Source organism: Schistocerca nitens, chromosome 2 (assembly GCF_023898315.1).
Source record: "Schistocerca nitens isolate TAMUIC-IGC-003100 chromosome 2, iqSchNite1.1, whole genome shotgun sequence".
Taxonomy (NCBI): Eukaryota; Metazoa; Arthropoda; class Insecta; order Orthoptera; family Acrididae; genus Schistocerca; species Schistocerca nitens.
The window spans coordinates 185,415,532-185,436,435 of NC_064615.1; the positions used below are offsets into that span (position 1 = coordinate 185,415,532).

At 42.9% G+C, this 20,904-nt stretch overlaps 1 protein-coding gene across 1 annotated transcript in view; it reads left to right on the forward strand.

Annotated features, from left to right (window-relative positions):
• LOC126234906 (voltage-dependent T-type calcium channel subunit alpha-1G) overlaps window positions 1–20,904 on the forward strand; it is a 790,867-nt gene that overhangs the window by 290,194 nt on the left and 479,769 nt on the right. Inside the window, exons 8-9 of the mRNA XM_049943646.1 lie at window positions 1,985–2,121; window positions 19,509–19,618. Of these exons, the coding sequence (XP_049799603.1) occupies window positions 1,985–2,121; window positions 19,509–19,618 (247 nt within the window). The remainder of the gene's footprint in view (window positions 1–1,984; window positions 2,122–19,508; window positions 19,619–20,904) is intronic.

Here is a 20,904-nt window from a genome sequence, read left to right on the forward strand (position 1 = left end):
CGAAACTCTACCATGTGGTGAGCAAGAAGTATGAGACAGGCGAAATACCCTCAGAATTCAAGAAGAATGTAATAATTCCATTCCCAAAGAAAGCAATTGTTGACAGATGTGAAAATTACCGAACTATCAGTTTAATAAGTCACAGCTGCAAAATACTAACGTGAATTCTTTACAGACGAATGGAAAAACTGGTAGAAGCCGACATCGGGGAAGATCAGTTTGGATTCCGTAGAAATATTGGAAAACGTGAGGCAATACTGACCTTACGACTTATCTTAGAAGAAAGATTAAGGGAAGGCAAGCCTACGTTTCTAGCATTTGTAGGCTTAGAGAAAGCTTTTGACAATGTTGACTGGAATACTCTCTTTCGAATTCTGAAGGTGGCAGGGGTAAAATACAGGGAGCGAAAAGCTATTTACAATTTGTACAGAAACCAGATGGCAGTTATAAGAGTCGAGGGGCATGAAAGGGAAGCAGCGGTTGGGAAAGGAGTGAGACAGGGTTGTAGCCTCTCCCCGATGTTATTCAATCTATATATTGAGCAAGCAGTAAAGGAAACAAAGAAAAATTCGGAGTAGGTATTAAAATCCATGGAGAAGAAATAAAAACAAAAGCAAAACGAGGATAATGGAATGTAGTCATATTAAATCGGGTGATTCTGCAGGAATTAGATTAGGAAATGAGACGCTTAAAGTAGTAAATGAGTTTTGCTATTTGGGGAGCAAAATAACTGATGATGGTCGAAGTAGAGAGGATATAAAATGTAGACTGGCAATGGCAAGGAAATCGTTTCTGAAGAAGAGAAATTTGTTAACATCGAGTATAGATTTAAGTGTCAGAAAGTCGTTTCTGAAAGTATTTTTATGGTGTGTAGCCATGTATGGAAGTGAAACATGGACGATAAATGGTTTGGACAAGAAGAGAATAGAAGCTTTCGAAATATGGTGCTACAGAAGAATGATTAGATGGGTAGATCACATAACTAATGAGGAGGTATTGGGATATAATTGAGGAGAAGAGGAGTTTGTGGCACAGCTTTACTAGAAGAAGGGATCGGTTGGTAGGACATGTTCTGAGGCATCAAGGGATCACAAATTTAGCATTGGAGGGCAGTTTGGAGGGTAAAAATCGTAGAGGGAGACCAAGAGATGAATACACTAAACAGATTCAGAAGGATGTAGGCTGCAGTAGGTACTGGGAGATGAAGAAGCTTGCACAGGATAGAGTAGCATGGAGAGCTGCAGCAAACCAGTCTCAGGACTGAAGACCACAACAACAAATGGTTCAAATGGCTCTGAGCTCTATGGGACTTAACTTACGAGGTCATCAGTCCCCTAGAACGTAGAACTATTTAAACCTAACTAACCTAAGGACATCACACACATCCATGCCCGAGGCAGGATTCGAACCTGCGACCGTAGCGGTCGTGCGGTTCGAGGCTGAAGCGCCTAGAACCACTCGGCCACTCCGGCTGGCCGACAACAACAACAACAACATCGACTACTACAGTAGTATGAATTTACCTACCACATCTCTGAGATAAATTTCAGCATTTCAGTCGTTAAATTGAAGGGCAAACCCAGTCAGAGGCAGGTAACATTAGCTGTCTCCCTCCCCCCTCCCCCTCACATATGACCAGAAAAAAATCATCAGAAACTGAAGTCATATCCTGCCCCACCAAAAAGGCATGTGTTAGTTCAGTATGAGTTTGAAGAAAGCCAGAACATGTAGCGGTCATTGACTTGTAGCAAATGTACGTAATGCCATAAGTCATGAAATGTCAAAACTATTTCGTCATCAACCGCGAAATTAACAATGGTAGACCACCGTACCTCAGGTGCTCAATATGCCCTTATCTGTATGGTTTTGAATGTTGTGGAAGTTAACATACTTCCAAAACAGGACTGTGACAGTCACCATGGAGTGTGTCTTGTTGAAGTCAGTCTTAATTCGAGGCTGTGAGAGTGTGTTGTTGTGTCGGCAGGTACGTGGCGCACCTGTGGCGGCGCGGCAAGCGGCGACTGATGAAGAAGTGGCGTGTTTGGCGCTACCGCCGGCAACAGCGCCGCCAGGCCAAGGCGGGCGCCATCTCCTTGCAGCACTGCGGCAACAACGGCGCCGGTACGACTCCCGCTGCAATCCCGTATACTATAGTCGAGAAGGCGTAAGAAGCTTCCTGACAGCACGGAGCGCTGTTGCCAGCTTTCAACTGCAATTCGTAAACGGCTGCAGGCGAAGACCACAGCCAATATAGAAATGTGATAACACTGAGGCATTGCCACACAGACGTTTACAAAATAGCATTACATTACCGGTCGAGGTTGTCGTGAAAAGCTACCGCGACCAGCCTGTGGTAACTGTCAGAGATCGGCTTTCGCCAACTCGACTATACTTTGATTTATTAACTGCTGTTGCAGCATCTCGTACGATTGTCACTTGGTCGCGACAGTACAGTATGAAGTGCCAATGTTCACCATTTACCTCACAAACAGTGACGATTGCCTAACATTATCAGCTGTATTGGTGATCATTTCAGAATCTAAACAGGGTTGTTCTTCTATAAGGTCGCATAAAAATATACAATAATTACTAGTTTCAGCGAAATTAGGTCGCCATTTCAGATCATTTGCATAGGAAATAAATTTATTGGGCCAATCCATTTCGTCGACTGTTCCCATTAATTGGACGCAAACGTAATGTACATATAGGAACAATTATGGAAAATTCTAACATCAAACCAATATAAAATGCAGACAAATTCAAAGTAAATATACTGTATAGAGACGATATTCCATAGTACTGTCTCTCATCGTACGATAATTGAATAGCTGTGCAAACAGTGCGCAATAGTCGCAAATAAAATACCTAATATGTCTATAAAATCCTTTCATGTTGTGTCCTTGTTGACATCTGTTAGCAAACTTATGAGGCAATCACCGCAATACACTGTGTTTTCAGGTAACACCAGATGACAGGAGTCTTTTACAACATACAATTATATCTTCGAGAGAGAATGTAAAGAATTTTGCATTTTTTATAATCTTCATTCATACAAAAATCTATAAAAGTAAAAGGATTATTACAAGAATACTTTCTGTATCACATATCAGTGTTATGGAGATAGTTACCAGACAGATAATGTTTTAAGCTATTAACGTTACAATAACAAATTCTTGGTATAAAAAGATTAAAATGATGAAAACAGTGTTGTGTGTCTTTACTACATGCGAGTGTAGGCTCTTGTGTAATAATGTGTCTTCAATTATTTGTACCGAGTACCTCGAGGTCTAGGTTGTGGTCCGACGTATTAATTTGTTATCTGAGTCATGGTCTAGCTTACGATATGTGTTTCATATTGACTAATTATACAAAAGTTTCGGACCAAACTCCATCTTCAAACTTAAAAAGCGAGAGAAGGGCTCCAAGACAGAACCATAAAAATAACAGAGGAGGCATGTTGTTATCATCTATAAAACAAGCTGGTGAGCTCTATTTTAATCTACTGCAGCACCTTCCAGCGCTATTTCACATACAGTTATGTAACAGACATGAATATACTAAAAAAACCATTAATGCAGTACACAAAAACAACACTACAATCGTTACAATACCAGGTATAAAACACGCTGGTGAGTTCTTGTTAATTTATTGGAGCGCCTTCCAGCGTAATATGTTGAAAAAAGCTGTCAATGCAGTGCATAACGAAACCATTACAAAGCTTACAATAGCAGGTATCAGATCTCATTAATATCAATAAAACTACCAGCTTCATAGAGTATATCAAGTAATAATACTCCAAAGATATAATCGTTTATTGTGAAAGAATTCTGCCATCTGGTGGCACCTCAAAACACAATGTACGAGTATTCTGTTGATTGCTTCCCATAAATTTCCTATCAGATGTCAACAAGGGCACAACATGAAAGGATTTTATACACGTCTTGTGTATTTTATTTGTGACTATTATGTACTGCTCGCACAGCTATTCTCTTATTGTATGACGAGAGACAATACTGTGGAATATAGTCTCTATAACGTATATTTGCTTTACGTTTTATGTTGGTTTGATGTTAGAATTTTCTATAATTGTTACTTTATGTACGTCACAGGTCTTCCAATTAATGTCAACAGTCGACGAAATGGACTGGTGCCCTAAATAAATTAAAAAAAAAAAAGCAGATGAACTAAAGACGGCGATTGAATTTCGCTGAAATGTGTAATCATTGTATATTACTTCAATAATAAGAAGAACAACCGTGTTTACACACAATGATCTTTGCCGCTAGAGCGTCGCCTTACCGCGCCCCTCACTTCGGACACCGGTTGACATCTGACAGCTAGAGGCCTCGACTCTTCCCGCCACCGAAACACTAACGGGAGCCTGACATTGCTGACTACCTCTGTGTTGCCATTTCCGTTGCACAAAGCCTTGTGCCCGGCAGTTGTGAGGGAGCCATTACATTAGAGATTCGTATAGTGTTGTAGCAATTAGTTCTGAGCTGTGAACCTTACGACGTGCAATGAAATTAGAGCGGAGCATCGATTATCGGAAGGCACGGCGAAAGCAGGAGGTTTGGGGAGGTGGAGAGAAGAGATTTTCAGATAACCGATCATTTACGAAAACATGTACTAGTGAACGTATGACTGTGAAACAAAGAAACATTGAATCAAGAACAAAGCTATATGCAAATGGCGAACCAAAATGAGGTATAGCAGTGGATAAAATCTGGCATTGAAATAATCTGTGAAGTCAGTTCCGAGTCTAAGTCTAATTTTTTTAACATTCTAACTTGATAGTACATGATGCGATATCAAACTTATTCGTTGTACATTGATTACAGCAGCCATTATACAAAAGACGTGCAATTATTTAGCACTAATGCAGAAATTAGATTGCAATTGTAGACATTACTAACTCAGTATTTGGAATTTCCCAGGTTAGTTTATTTAACTTCTATTAGTGCATCTCCTTCTTCCCCTCTCTCTGTCCACCTCCTTCTCCACTCTCTCTCTATCCATTTACCCCACCCACCACTATCTGGTCATTTCCCGCTGAACCTGTCTTTGTCAGTTAATACCCACCTCTCTCTTTCAATATGCTGCTCCCCCAATCTATCTGCTCCTTCCCCTATGTCCGTCTCCTCCTATCTCCTCTAAACCTTCTCGAATTGCATCCCCTTCTCCGCATCTCTCTGGTCAACTACTCCTGCGCCATTTTTCTGTCCTTCTCTTGCCCCCTCTCTCTGTCCATTTCCTCTTCACTTTCTCTGTCCAGTTTTCCCCTCCTATCTCACTTTCCATCTCCTCCTTCCCCATATACGTGTCCATCTCCTCCTTTCTCCTCTCCTCTCTGTTTCTACATCTCTTCCTTTCCCCCTTCTCTCTCCACATTATCACCCTCATTCCAATGGGAGGTTGCTTTTTACCCGCGGCTTTGACCACATACACACATGTCACATATATTTAACGTATATCTACCCTGTTTTACACATATTTGCATATGTATTTCCCATGTACCACTGGCGAATTTAGTCCTGCTGTGTCGTTTTCACTCAAATTAATGTTTACGACGCCACATCTCCTGAACAGTGTGTCGTTTTGGAGGAACATTCAGTGGTATATGTGAATACCGTCTGCAAAATATCTAGCAAATAGCGTTATAAGTAAAGAAGTAATCAATTACAAGGTCATGCCTGATACGGCAGTTTTACTGCGTGAGCAGCAAAAATAAACTGACAAAAATTTTTTTGTTTCATGGTGTCGCGGGAAAGGGGGGGGGGGGGTTTGGGGGATGTGAGCTTGTAGAGTTCTCGTAAGGGTTTGACTTATGTGTAAAGTTTGTTACAAGTCAATAAGTGTCCTCATTCTCAAATAATGGATGAATGTAGTCTGGCTATTCACACGTCGTGAGATACGCTACTTTATCACGCCCACATCGCCCCTTTGAGATGTAGATGGTGCTTATCCCCACAGGGGTTCTTTCCAGACAGTAGACGATATTTGTACCAAGTCTTCTTGAAATTGGTCAAGCGGTTTAGAAGGAGATGTGAAGCAAACATAAATACACACATACATACATGATATATGCTTTAATTAAATGTATGGATTCTATTTTTAAGCGAACACTCCAGAGCAGCATGATCCAGTGAGTAGCTAAATGCTTGGAGATGAAGGTAAATCGATTTAGCAAATGCTCTAAAGACAGCGGCTTTTTTTTAAGACGCGGTCATTCATAGTGTATTTAAAAATTTGCAACTCGTCACAATAACTGAATATAGTCTCGATGTTAATAAGTTTTGTAATTATTTCTGTGCAGTTTTTATGTATGGTATAGGTAGCGTCTGGCGCAGACCAAGCAAACCAGAATAAACCAGAACGTCCGTCAAGATACAGTGCCCAACAGAGTTTGAAACTCTGCGCCAAGCAACCTGATTGACTGAGAAGGCTCTATTCTCAAAATACTGCGTGAAGACATGTTTCTCTACACTCAGCTAAAGATAAGGCTTCTGTAGCAGACGAAAACATGGACTGTGTGGTCTTTGAATCATTCGAGTGGTTTGCGACTTGCGCATTGATACGTAACATGGATGACGTTTATAACAGATGGCTTTCAACTTCTTCCTTCAGTCTAGCTTCTCAATACAGGCTAGTAGACCCCTGAGAAACGTATTTCTACAGTTCTAATTGTTTTCTCACTCGGCCGTCTTGTTCAGTATAGCACCACAAGCAGTAGAATACTTTCATCTACTACAATTGTGTAGTCTTCAATTGTGATGTTTGTCAAGTTGTTAAAAGTCTTCTTTTTCGTCCCAACCACATTGCTTTCTAAAGCGAGTTCAGAATAACGCAGGCACAGATGTGATGACTTAACGTTACCATGAGAATTTTCACGCTTTGTGATTTTATCACTCTCCTCTATTTATGTTTTATTATTTTCGTGTCCTCCGAAATTAAATAGCAGAGGCGAAAAACTTTAATGTAGAAAATTCTTGCTTATCTTTCCTTTTCTTGTACTCTTCTATAAGCAACATAGTAACATTCTTTCCTGTAGGCGCTATAAATTAGTACTATGCCTCCGTAGGAAGATCCCGTTCCGCCCCCCCAAACGGTACTCTACAATTATCATTTAACGTAAGCTGTCGGTTATATTCGCTACAGAATTAACATAGCTTCACTGAGGAAGGCACTCATTCAAAATGAGTGTGGATTTTGCAAGGGGTTGAACGACAAGAGTTTGTGCTAAATGGAATTCCGTCGATTGACCGAGGCTGTTTATCATTGTTCTCTCTACTTACAGAAACCTTCGTAGAAATCCTAAGATCAGCAGAGCCCTTCCAGCTATGTAACTTCTTCGCAGCGACTACAGCCTAACACAGTGGCTGCCTCCGTCGACGGTCGCTTATCACGCCTAACCCATACTGTCTACTCTGCTCAACCCTCAAGTTCCGACGGATGACCACATGTTTCTGACTCCATCTCTGACGACTGACTACATGTTTATAACTGCTCTCTGGACCCGAGGCCCTCTTGTTTTGTTCATCTTCGCCCCCATCAGTCCCAGACGTCACGCAGGGTCGAAAACCTCACATCGCCGTATTGCTATCCTTGTACTTTATTCTTCAGCTATTTTTCGGGTGATGAGTAGGGAGGATAAGAAGCCGTTCCCTATAAGATAAAGAAAAGCTTTCTAAGCCTTTCATTCACTTCCTATGACGCAACGTCTCTCCTACCACGAGCTCTTTCTCTCTCTCTCTCTCTCTCTCTCTCTCTCTCTCTCTCTTTCCCCTTGTCTCTAAGGCCATGGCCTCTGTTACATTACTTATTTCTCATCGTATAAACACAGCCTTGATTAACTCTGTTTATTTATTTACTCCATTATCCTCTAAGGACACCCTTCATAAATTCTGTCACATAACTTCTTGAGTTATCACCTACCCCTTGCCTCGTTAAGTCTGTCTCCTAGATTATTTTACTGGGGTTCGCGCCTCCTGACCACGACCGCAGGGTCCCTCGGTCAGTCTGTGACTGCTTCTCTTTCTATGCACAGACTCTGGCTTTGCTTAAATAATTTCAATACAGGACTTGTTTTACAGCTACTCGCACGACAATAGGTAGATGAAATAGGTTTTACCACCATCCAAAGGGCCACATTCGCCATATTTCGCTGAATTTAAAATATTACAGACTAGGAATAAAAACATTAAAACAATAAAAGCTATGGATCAAATCGGTTTCAATATTTCTTTTCAAAATTATTTTTATTGTCTACAGTGTGAACCCATACTGTGGCGATAAAACTGGGAAGGTTGTTTAGGTACATTTTCTCAGTATTTTGGTACTACGGCTCCAATGTCTTCGGTGGCTCGTAGCAGAGTAATATTGTAATTACGATTTCTTCCGTGTGCTCAAGCACTCTTAGTTTCCTCCAAATTCCTTTACAATAATCAATAAGCATGTAATACGCAATTACCAAACCGTACAACATAAAATACACAGTAATCGAAGAACTTTTACACAGATGGCAAAGCTGCTGTGATGTGGCTGCCTTTGCTGCCAGTACAGCTTAGCGCAACGTCGATTTTTGCCGTTTTTATACTGCACTAAGACACGCATATCGGTCGAGTCTTCTTCAGTAAACGTATCCATATTGCTACGTTCGACTGTTAAATTACAGCTAACACTGTCGGAAAAATAAACAGAGACAGACCAGAGCAGTACTGAATACAAGCTTGAGGCCTGGGAGTAAAGTGGTCATTTCTGGTGTCAACAGCAAGTACTGTGAGTACATGGAACAAGCTCGTTTGAAAACAACATGCAGCGCATATCATCGACAATGACACAGTTGTGCAGATATTTTTAGTCAGATACACATACAAAGATAAATGGAAGGGAGAGAGGAGAGGTGGTAAGAAGTCAAATGAAACGCAATTATTCTGTAACAAGCCACAGTAGACCACGGATGGAGTCAAATAAAATCGTATTGTAAAGTTCTGGGCTGTATTTATGTTTTTAGAACGTGTTACTTCCCCTGCCATAGTAATTTCACCTCAGTGAATAGTGGAAGTCATCTTCCTTGCTAATGTTATGTGCTTTACTCCAAACGTTACTTCGAGAGTTACTTGTGTTACGGCTTCCGCACCACTTGTTAGCAGCAGACACAGTGGCTGCGCCAAAGACAGAGACGGCGTGGAGTTTTACAATTATTTATTGAACTTTCTTTACAATTTCGCCCTCGTCGTCGCCGCCCAGCCCTGCGGGTCCCTCCGCCTGGCTGCTGCTGTGTAGATTCTCCGACAATGCGCGCAACGCGCGCCGCTGATCGCACTAGGGAGCCTCAGGCCACCAGTGCTCCGCTGAAGCCAGGATGCCCTGTGGTTGAGATGAACTCGTCGCCGCCAGGCGTCCCAGTGCGGCACGCCCACGGAGCCGCGTCGCTGTGAGGTCAGCTGCTGACGCCTGCTGCACCGGCGGCTGGGAGGCCGTCATTCGCGATGTCCGCGAGGTCCCGTCATGGATGGACCACGCGGCGTGGGGCCGGGTTGCCGTGAAGTACGGGCGTCAGTCCCCTGTAGCACCTGTGACCGAGACCGCGCTGCGGCCGGTCCTGCTGGAAGTTCTCGCTGTGGTTAGTCAGCCATGGTGCCGATCGAACTCGGGCTGACCTCCAGAGCTGAAGTTGACATCTGGCGGCAAACAGATGACTCCTGCGAGCTGGAACAGACTTCCGGAATCGTCACCTACGAAGATTGAACATTCGGACACGGACCACGTCTGTCCTTAGATCCGAACTGCTTCCTAATGGCTTCTGTCTGTTGCTGCCTGCGCTCCACTATTTATATCCGGCAGGAGGACGTTTTTTACCCTTGGTGGTAGCTTTTTGTTGTTACCCCCGCAGTATATTGCACCGTAACTTAGTGTGCTGGCCTCACTTCCCCTTACTCAGCACTCTCCAGGCTTCGCTCAGCCCTCTGTCTGTGTGCGTCCTTGCGTCAGTCTGTTGGTAGAGTGCTGCTGTCAGCAAGGCTATCTGTCTGTGCGTGCTTATTTCGCAACGCCTCGGTCGCCAGCATGCCTTTGTTTTGCCATTCTCCACTGCGTGAAGCAACACTTACTACATGTGGCCGCAACACTTGTAATGGCCAAACAAGGTAAAATCAGAATGAGATTTTCACTCTGCAGCGGAGTGTGCGCTGATATGAAACTTCCTGGCAGATTAAAACTGTGTGCCCGACCGAGACTCGAACTCGGGACCTTTGCCTTTCGCGGGCAAGTGCTCCACCAACTGAGCCACCGAAGCACGACTCACGGCCGGCACTCACAGCTTTACTTCTGCCAGTACCTCGTCTCCTACCTTCCAAACTTTACAGAAGCTCTCCTGCGAACCTTGCAGAACTAGCACTCCTGAAAGAAAGGATATTACGGAGACATGGCTTAGCCACAGCCTGGGGGATGTTTCCAGAATGAGATTTTCACTCTGCAGCGGAGTGTGCGCTGATATGAAACTTCCTGGCAGATTAAAACTGTGTGCCCGACCGAGACTCGAACTCGGGACCTGCAGAGTGAAAATCTCATTCTGGAAACATCCCCCAGGCTGTGGCTAAGCCATGTCTCCGCAATATCCTTTCTTTCAGGAGTGCTAGTTCTGAAAGGTTCGCAGGAGAGCTTCTGTAAAGTCTGGGAGGTAGGAGACGAGGTACTGGCAGAAGTAAAGCTGTGAGTGCCGGCCGTGATCGTGCTTCGGTGGCTCAGTTGGTGGAGCACTTGCCCGCGAAAGGCAAAGGTCCCGAGTTCGAGTCTCGGTCGGGCACACAGTTTTAATCTGCCAGGAAGTTTCAAGGTAAAATCAATTGCACAAATTTTTGCTCAAACTATTATTAGCCGAAACAATACTAAAAACGAATCAGAGGCAGGTGTTGACATCGTCGCAAAGTTTCGAGTTTCAGGAATAACGTTGCTGTCTTACGCTGAAACGTGAACCTTTTCTGTTTATATCTTCACAAGGCATGTATAGCAATAATTATAACCCTTCTTAATAAGTGCTTCATATTTTGTTATAGTCTTCGAAACACCTCATTTACTATATTTTGCTGTTCCATTCTGTGTTTCACACCAAAAGACTGCAAGACTCGTCCTCACGAGATGCATACACGCTATAACACCATCAAAGTACACAGGGGAATGAATGTTCGAAATACCATCTGCCACAGTATGTACATGGTGACACACAATGTCGTTACGTATAACTTACGTATGAAAGTCCAGTGCGTCCGGTGCCCCCCCCCCCCTCCCTCCTCTTCTCGTAAGTGAATTATAGCCTGTTTGCTTGCCTAGCCTCTTGCAGACTTTGCCCCATTTGGTTTCTTCTCCGTCGGTCGCGAGGCCAAACGCTTGTGCAGTTACCAGTGCATAATAATTTTGCAAGTGGAGATTTCAGTGCTTAAGCATAAAGAGAATCGTAAAATGTTAGGATGCCAACTAATCTTGTTTTATTTGTCCACTCGCAAAAGTAGTAAAACGATTTCTAGAGCATGTATGTCGTTAGTGTTCTCAAGAAGATTCCCGATCATTAGTCATTAGTTCATGGACATCGCAAACGTCACAAAATACTTCACGCGATCTGAGAACCCACATGGGACCGCAGAAATATGCTTTCCGAAGCAACTTTAACAATTAATTCTGTCTTTACGTGGAGTCGAACGTTACACACTTGTTCGTGTGTTGCCATCTTCAAAACCGATCGAAGACTGCCTTGGATTAACGCAACATCGCAAAAGTACATCATCCGAGGCAATTTTTCAACAAACTATTCCGTCTTTGCATGAAATCTGATTTTATACACTGATTCATGTATTGCCTCCTCGGAGACTGTTTGTAGACTACAAGTGAGCTGTCCGCCCCCGGTAGCTGAGTGGTCAGCGTGACAGAATGTCAATCCTATGGGCCCAAGTACGATTCCCGGCAGGGTCGGAGATTTTCTCCGCTAAGGGACTGGGTGTTGTGTTCTCATAATCACCATAATTTCATCCCCATCGACGAGAAAGTCGCCGAAGTGGCATCAAATCGAAAGACTTGCACCCGGCGAACGGCCTACGCGACGGGAGGCCCTAGTCACACGACATTTACATTTTAGTGAACTACCTCAGCAGTTTGGCGCCTGCCCTCTCAGGGCGCACTTCTGATTGCCCCATCCCTTCCATCAATGAGCACAACAGTAACTAAAATTTGGAATTATCATACCCTGATGAACTGAGCAATACCGAAGTTTTTAGACAACATAGTTGCGTGGAGATAGCAGCGATTGGTTTACTCATAATCAATTAATCGTGGAGGGCGTTACCGTCTGCCCACGTGTTGTTGGCCGTTATTTAAGCTCACGCAGAGAACCAACCATGCATAGTTACCAACCGTGAACAGGCAGGGTGACGACTCCAGCGAGCGACTAAACGGGTATAAAAATCTGTTTATTTATGTAACTTTGACTAATTGCTTGTAGATTACGTACATGATTACTTACTAATATTATAACTTTACAGTGTAAATTGCCCTGAAGATGACCCCATCGCAGGTTGAAACCGGTTGACAACAAAGTAAATAATGCGACTGTGACTGTCATTTTGATTAATTGAATACCGAAGTTATTGTTAACAAGTTCTCAGTGCAAGTAACGTCATCAGCGCTGTTAGAGCGGTATATTATTATTTAAACAGTCAACATAAATAACAAAAAATTCGCTACTTGGCGCCCACCGTTGTAGGTGAATCCCCACAGTCTCTCTCTGAAATGAAATGATCGTATGGCATTTTTTGCTGGGAGGCCCCATGCGGGGAAGTTCGGCCGCCGTATTGCAAGTCCTTTTCAGTTGACGCCACTTCGGCGACTTGCGAGTCAATGCTGATGAAATGATGATGAACAACACGCAACACTCAGTCATCACGAGGCAGAGATAATCCCTGACCCCGTCGGGAATCGAACCCGGGACCCCGTGCGCGGGTAGCGAGAACGCTACCGCAAGACCACGAGCTGCGGACACAGTCTCTCTCTGTTCCAGTACGATATTGCTCTTACTCATTCGGCCGTTCCCACGCTATGTGAGCATCTGGCGCGTGATTCGATGAGTCTGCTTTGTGATCCTACTTACTCGCTAGCATCCCGTAACAAAATCTTCCCATACTGTACATTAAAGCATAGCAACAAAAATGTAATAAACATGGGCACGTATGTGGCATAAACGCCACAACGCTCAGAAGTGCAACCTTAAAGCCTCGTCCTTACAGTGCTGTGGCGTCAAATTGAAAGACCGGCACCTGGCGAACGATCTGCCAGACGGGGGGCCCTAGCCATACGATGAAATGAAATGAAATGTCTTGGCGCTACTACTCCGACGTTCAACAACGCACCATTTATCAAGCCCTCAAAAGTTTACACAGTTTAATACAGTCAGGCATGCTGCTTTTATTTTCGGAAGGGGGCGTTGCGATTAAAACGCGATGACACCTCTGCAGCCCTCCCACTTAAAGCGGAATCGGATGTCTGGATGTCGGTTTTTTTTTCATCGTGACAATAGCAGACGCTGTCTCGTGGCGACAAAGAAAATCTCGCCGCGCCGTGCCGTTGGGTCCCCGGAGACGGACGGCAGGCTCGCATTGAGCGAGATTAATGCCCGTCGCCGAGGTTCCGGGAACACGCTCCATCTGTCTCCTCGAGCAGACGCGCCGCCGTTCCCAGAACGAGCTTTACACGGCGATCAACTCGCTCTCGAGTACAAAAGAATCGCGCGTTCGCTCCTCAAACCAGCCGCCCGCTCAAATGCGCTCGGCTGGCGTCAACACTTCATACTTCACTAACCAAAGCCGCCGTTGGCTGGCTGGGTAAAACCTTCCAAATCCCCGCTTCACTGTATTAAGCTCGTACTCAAGGATGTACTACAGTGTATAAAATACAGTTATCGAAATTGCAAGTGTTATCTCAGGAGAATCACAAGTCCGTTATTTATCAAACTTTGTGGAGATAGTATTAAATAAGTAACACTTTCCTAATGTTCTGCGAAATATTATTTACTTTATCACAAACCGCCTTTCGGTTTGTTAGGCCACCATCAGTTGACAGCTGAATGTCGTAAACACGAATAAATGATGAGCGGTTTTCAAAGATTTTACTTCTACAACGAATATAAAAGCGACGACATATACAATGCCTACAAGGGAAAGTATTACATTTTTATGTCACGCAGGAATAGTTACATTTAACGAAAAATGACACATGACGTTTCTAACGTCAATATTGTTACTTTTCACAATTACGAAAAATAGATTTTAACTTACAATTGTAGTCTAATATATGTACACCTTAGACTTAATTTAAGACACGGGAAAAAAGAAATAGAGTTTAATCATTTTAATACTAAGCTGACATTCCGTGTCATATGTTTTGATTTCAAGTATTTCCAGTTGGATATTCTTTCTGCTTATCGTAACAGTATGTGACACGTTACATGCCACATCGCATTGATGATTTTCTCTTGAAAGATGTTCTGCAAAGGTTGGCTATCTTTCGTAGCCTCTAGCTTCTCTCATGTTCTGAATAATGCTGCGGAAATCAAGTTATCAGAATATGAAAGAAGCTGTGGAGTAAATCAGACCGATTTGCAGAACATCTCAAAACAGAAACCACACGTGCGATGTAGATTGTGAAGTTTTATAAGCTTTTAAGAAAATCAGAACGATGACCCTACTGAAAATACTTCACATCAATAGTTACATGATACAGAATGTGACACTCAATTTTCTTTTTCCCCTCGTTTAAATTAACTTTCAATTCTATAAATAATAGATTACAGTTGTAAATTCAAAAATATGTTTCATCTGTTGTTAAATGTAACATCATCCACATCATAAACTTTATTTGTCATTTTTAATTAGATGTCATTATTTCTGCATGTCACAAAAATGTAACACTTTTCTTTGTAACTAAACAATGTGTCATCCTTTTTGAATGTTTTATATCTTCCATATAAGTAATAGCTGTCTAAGCCGCAAGTCATTTTATCTGTTGATGATATCCCAGTAATATATCCAGCCCCTCTTTTGAGTCTTTGAAACAATATTTAGAGGCCCTAATTGGAGCTTCACGTCGTACTATGTTGTCTAAGTTACCGGTTTGCCAACAGATTTGTGGTGTAACCGTTTATATATTGTGATATGAAGTTTATTTCAGCCACCTGTCTCCTTCATGGTTTCACAGTATTAGTAAACATAATTGGATTGCGTATCATCGCATTACATTTAAGTCGAAAGACTACTTAAAACGAATGGCAAGTAAGGCTGATATCCAACTCAGTGTTACTGGAAGATTCCTCGGGAAGTGTAGTCCACTCACGACGAAGGAGGTATCCTACAATACCCTCGTTTCCACAGACAGAATTCTGCTTGAGAATTGCTTGTCAGTGTGGGACTCGTACCAGATATGATTGATAGCGGGAACAGAGAAGATCCACATACGAATAGCGCGTTTCGCCACATGTTCAGTCAGTACGCGCGAAAGCGTCACGTAGATGTCGATCCAACTCTTGTGGCGGAAGCTACACGTGGGGTATTGTGCATTACAGGGTGGTTTAAATTCCGTGAGCTTACTTCACCAGAAGAGTAATCCGATTTGTTTCTTCCTTCTACATATATCTCACGAAAATGACAATGGATTAGCAAGATTCTAGCCCTCATGGAGTCTTACCAATAACTGTTTTGATCGTGCGCCATTCGCTACAGGAAAAGAAATGCCGGAAACTAACAGTGGTAACTGTAGTATGGTATTTTATAGTGTAAGTTCAGGAAAAACATTCACTATTTAAAAGATGCACCAAATCCACAATTTTGAAGGTAAGGCAATGAAACTTCGAATTACGTTTTAGTTGAAAGCAACACATTTGTGGTTGGGTTCGTTGGATTATATGTATTTTACTTTTTTCATATTCATGAACAACACACTGTCTTCATAGTGACCCACCACACAATCCTCTTAACAGTCTATCTCCATTATTTCTGGTCTTCTGCCTCTCGAAGTAACTGCCCACATGTTTGAAATGTCTTCTCCTTTATCTGGTCAAATCATAATCTCGTTGTCTTCCCTGCGATCTTTTCCCTTCGAATTTGATTTGGATGATCAACTTTTCCAAGTTATCCTCTTGTCGTCGAATTATGTGGCCAAAGAATTGCAGTTTTCGCTAGAAACAGACATTGGGAAACCTCTTCTCCACGCTGAGTTCCTAAATGGTTGATTTGTAGGTTCGTTTGTCCATCCATGATAGTCTCAGCAACCTCCTTTCTGTCCACATCTCAAAATCATAAAAGCTTCAGTTCTTTAGCGGTGCCCTTCCGTTAGTGTCCATGCCTCAGCGCCATAGAGCAAAACTGGAAACAACAGAGATTACAGCACTCTCAATTTAGTATACCTAGTTAGGGCTCGGTCTTTCCAAATCACTGTTAACTTCGGTGCAGCATTCCTACCCAGAACAATACTACATCGTATTTCCTGTGTAGAGAAACCCTCTTTCTGAACCACTGAACCCAGGTAGACAAAGTGATCAACTTCTTCATATTCTGATACTACATCAGTAGCTGGTGGTAACTCATGTCTCTCAGTTATCATCATCTTTGTCTTTCTCTTATTAATTGACAATCCAAATTTCTCGTTTTCTCTCTTAACTCTATCCAGTAGTTCCTTCATTTCCACTTGTATTTCTGCGTCCACTGAGGCGTCATCATCAAATCTTAAATTACTAATTCTTCGTCCTCCAATTCGGATCCCCCCAGTTTTCCCATGAAGACTCTTTCTTATAACATATTCTCTATAGATGTTAACTAGAACCTACGACAGAATACACTCCTGTCTAACTCGTTTACATGGTTGAAAAGGACTTGAAATGGTTTTATCTAGTCTGATTATTGCCTTACTATCAGAGTAAAGATTTCTGGTAAGGATAATAAGATGACCAGGAACGCCCATTCCCGTTTGTACATTCCCCTGTTCTTTCCGTCGAACACAGTCGGAAGCCTTGCTATAGTCCAAGAAACAAAAACTAATAGGTTATTTAACTCTCTACATTTTTCAGGTAGCTGCCTGATATTGAGAATCTGCTCTCGCGTTCCCTTACATGTACAAACCCAGCTTCCTCTGGTGGTATTTCTTTATCTAAATAGATTCTCAGGCGTTAATGGATGAGATTTAGAAGAGTCTCGCTGGCATGTGAAATTAATGAAATGATTCTGTAGTTCTCACAACACTTTGCGCTCCTTTCTTATAACACGGAGTCTTATGGTACATTTCTCTATCAATGTTCCGTTATTCCATATGCTGTTACATATTTCATGCATGATTTTCAAACCAAAACCTCGGCAGTAATAAGGTCAGGCCCAAGTGCTTTGTTATTTTTCAATTTAGCTATAGCTTTTCAGACTTCTTCTATTAAGATATTTGGTTCCTACTCTGCTGCAATGTTTGCACGACCAAGTTTTCCATTTTCATCCATGTATAACTTGTTGCAGTATGTTCTCTGCCGATCAGCAGCTAGTTCTATTTTAGTTAGAGGTATGCCGTCTTCGTCTTCTATAACCCATGTTCTTGGTTTGAAAGATCTTGTTAGTTTCTTTATTTCATTCAACATGCACCTGGTCTCATTACGATCCCCGAGTTTCTCAATTATCTCACATGTTTCATTGATGTAATTATTTTTGTCTCTTCGGCAATTTCTTTTTATTAAAGCCGATAACTAGTATTACTGCCGTATTCCCTGTAATCCTCGTACTGCCGTATTCCCTGTAATTCTCGCATATTCAGCACTTTCCTGTCCTCAATGACTTGTATAGTTTCGTTAGTAAGGCAGTTATTTTTATTCTTCCCTTTTTTACAGTCCTTGACCATTCCCCCCCCCCCCCCCCCTGTTTTAACTAAAGTCTCCCTCAGCAATTTCGCAATTTCTTTTTCTCTGCAGATGTCATGTCGTCTGACTGATCGGTCGAAAAGTGTTTCTTGGACTCAGTTTTTAAAATTTCAATTTAAGCCTTTTGCTCTAATGTTCTTGCTTTTTGAAATGTCCCTTTATATTTTGACAGTTTCATTCTCACTTCTACAAAACTTTATCTGTTCAATCTCTTTGCGTGTAGTAAGCTTCTCTCATGAGATTTCTTGAATATGTCGAACAAGAGAATTTTAATAATTTTTTAATTGTAATTCTGTAATTCATGCAGAATTCCAAGCATTTTGCCCCAAATCTCAACTTGGGCCCAGAATTTCAAAATTTAATGTTGAGAAAACGTTTATTGTGTTTATATTAATAAACGTACAAAGTATTATAATTCCAGACTTCATAGATACTGAGAAACAGGTACACAAATTTTTACAAAAGGAAAAAGAAGTACCATTTTCAGGAAATCTAATTTAAAATTCAACTTAATATTTTTTCTTATTCCACCTCTTCAGATTCCTTGTTTTCTGCCTTTTTCTTATGTCACCTCTTCAGTTTTATTGTTTTCTGCCTTCTTTTTCTTTACCAGGTCTTCAATTGGCTTTTCAGCTGCAGAGAGGCGCTGTAAATCTATTTTTCTTAGGATGCCTTCCGTGAAATTTCCTAACTTAAAGCCCATTCCCTCTCATACCTTCATCCTCCCTACGTTCCCATCATTAAATTCAAGAACTGCAATGTAAGCTGCAATTCTGGACTAAATCCGCCAGTAGCACAAGGCAAAACAGCAAATGTTTCTTCTTGAACGAAGCAGCTGCTTTGTTATTGAAGTTAAAATCTTCTGGGATATTAAGCCGCGTCATGTTTCTTCTAAAATGTTCGACTTTCGACCCCTCTGCTGCGATCTTCCTCAGGATCTTTTGGTGTCCACTACTGCACTCACGGAAAAATCCAGACGCTTGAGGTCAGGTGACGTTATAAGCCCAGATGTACACTCAGCTCCAACTATCCATCCTGCTACTGCTAGCAGTAGTGGACACCAAAAGATCCTGAGGAAGACCCCAGCAGAGGGGTCGAAACGTCGAACATTTTAGAAGAAACATAACGTGGCCTAATATCCCAGAGGATTTTAATTTCAGTGACAACGGCCACGAAAGCCTGCAGACTTACACGGTTTGTTATTGTTTCCAAGATATGGAACAGAGTCACAGGTGATCTACAAAACCAAAGAGTAAATATCACAGCCTTCTAGAAGTATCCCCCATAAGTATGCTTGAGAGTAATCCACGGAATCGTTGTTCACCGAGCTAATAGTCAAGTGTTGCTTCAAAAAGTGGGCTTGGCAAGAAGGTCGCGTCAAACATTTAATTATTTTTCAGCCTCTTCAGATGCAATTTGATCATTGAAACTTTCTGTCCACAAATTCTACTGATAACTAAAAGTAAACTGAAAATTGACATTTTCTCTCAGTTTCATAAACATCCCCACTTAAGGGCAGTTGTGTTCGAGCGTCAGGCCATGGACATTAAACGAAAGGAATATGTGTGTGTTGCAGGCATGCTGCGAGCCCACGCGCACCACCACCACCACCATCACCACCACCACAGGCACGGGCACGGGCACGGCCACCACCACAGCAACCACCACCACGGGCACCGCGGCCACCACTCGCACCACCACCACCACCACCATCACCACCATCACCACCACCACCACCACGCGGCGACGCCGCGGCACGAGCACCAGCCGCCGCCCCCGCCGCAGGCGCTGCCGCCGCCACAGCCGCCCCCGCAGCAGCAGCCGCCGTCGGCCGGAGACCGCGCCGCCCCCGACTCGGCCGACGTGGACGCGCCGCCCTCGCCGCGCGGCCTGCTGCGCGTCTCCTCCACCACCAACGGCTGGGACTCCGCCTCCGTCGCCGGCGACGTGAGTAGCCTACTCTAGCCGCGACTCACACAGACACTTGTCGAATCTCTCACTTTATTGCTCTGTAGATTACACCTCCCCTAATCTCTGGCTGGTCTGATGCAGCCCTCTTCTTCTTCTTCAGATTCTTAACCTCATAGCAGCACCTATACCCAGCATCTTTTCCTCGATTATTTGTTGGATATACACCCTAAGATTAAAAAAAATCGGTATCTACATCTACATCTACATCCATACTCCGCAAACCACCTGACGGTGTGTGGCAGAGGGTACTTTGTGTACCTCTACCGGTTCTCCCTTCTATTCCAGTCTCGTATTGTTCTTGGAAAGAAAGATTGTCGGTATGCCTCTGTGTGAGCTCTGATCTCTCTCATTTTATCCTCATGGTCTCTTCGCGATATATACGTAGGATGGAGCAATATACTGCTTGATTCCTCGGTGAAGGTATGTTCTCGAAACTTCAACAAAAGCCCGTACCGAGCTACTGAGCGTCTCTCTTGCACAGTCTTCCCCTGGAGTTTATCTATCATCTCCGTAACGCTTTCGCGATTACTAAATGATCCTGTAACGAAGCGCGCTGCTCTCCGTTGGATCTTCTCTATCTCTTCTATGAACCCTATCTGGTACGGATCCCAAACCGGTGAGCAGTATTCAAGCAGTGGGCGAACAAGTGTTCTGTAACCTACTTCCTTTGTTTTCGGATTGCATTTCCTTAGGATTCTTGCAATGAATCTCAGTCTGGCATCTGCTTTCAAAAAATGGTTCAAATGGTTCTGAGCACTATGGGACTTAACATCTTTGATCATCAGTCCCCTAGAACTTAGAACTACTTAAACCAAACTAACCTAAGGACATCACACACATCCATGCCCGAGGCAGGATTCGAACCTGCGACCGTAGCAGTCGCGCGGTACCGGACTGCGCGCCTAGAACCGCAAGACCACCGCGGTCGGCGGCATCTGCTTTACCGACGACTAATTTTATATGGTCAGTTGCTGACCCGCTATATTGTAGCTAAATGATAA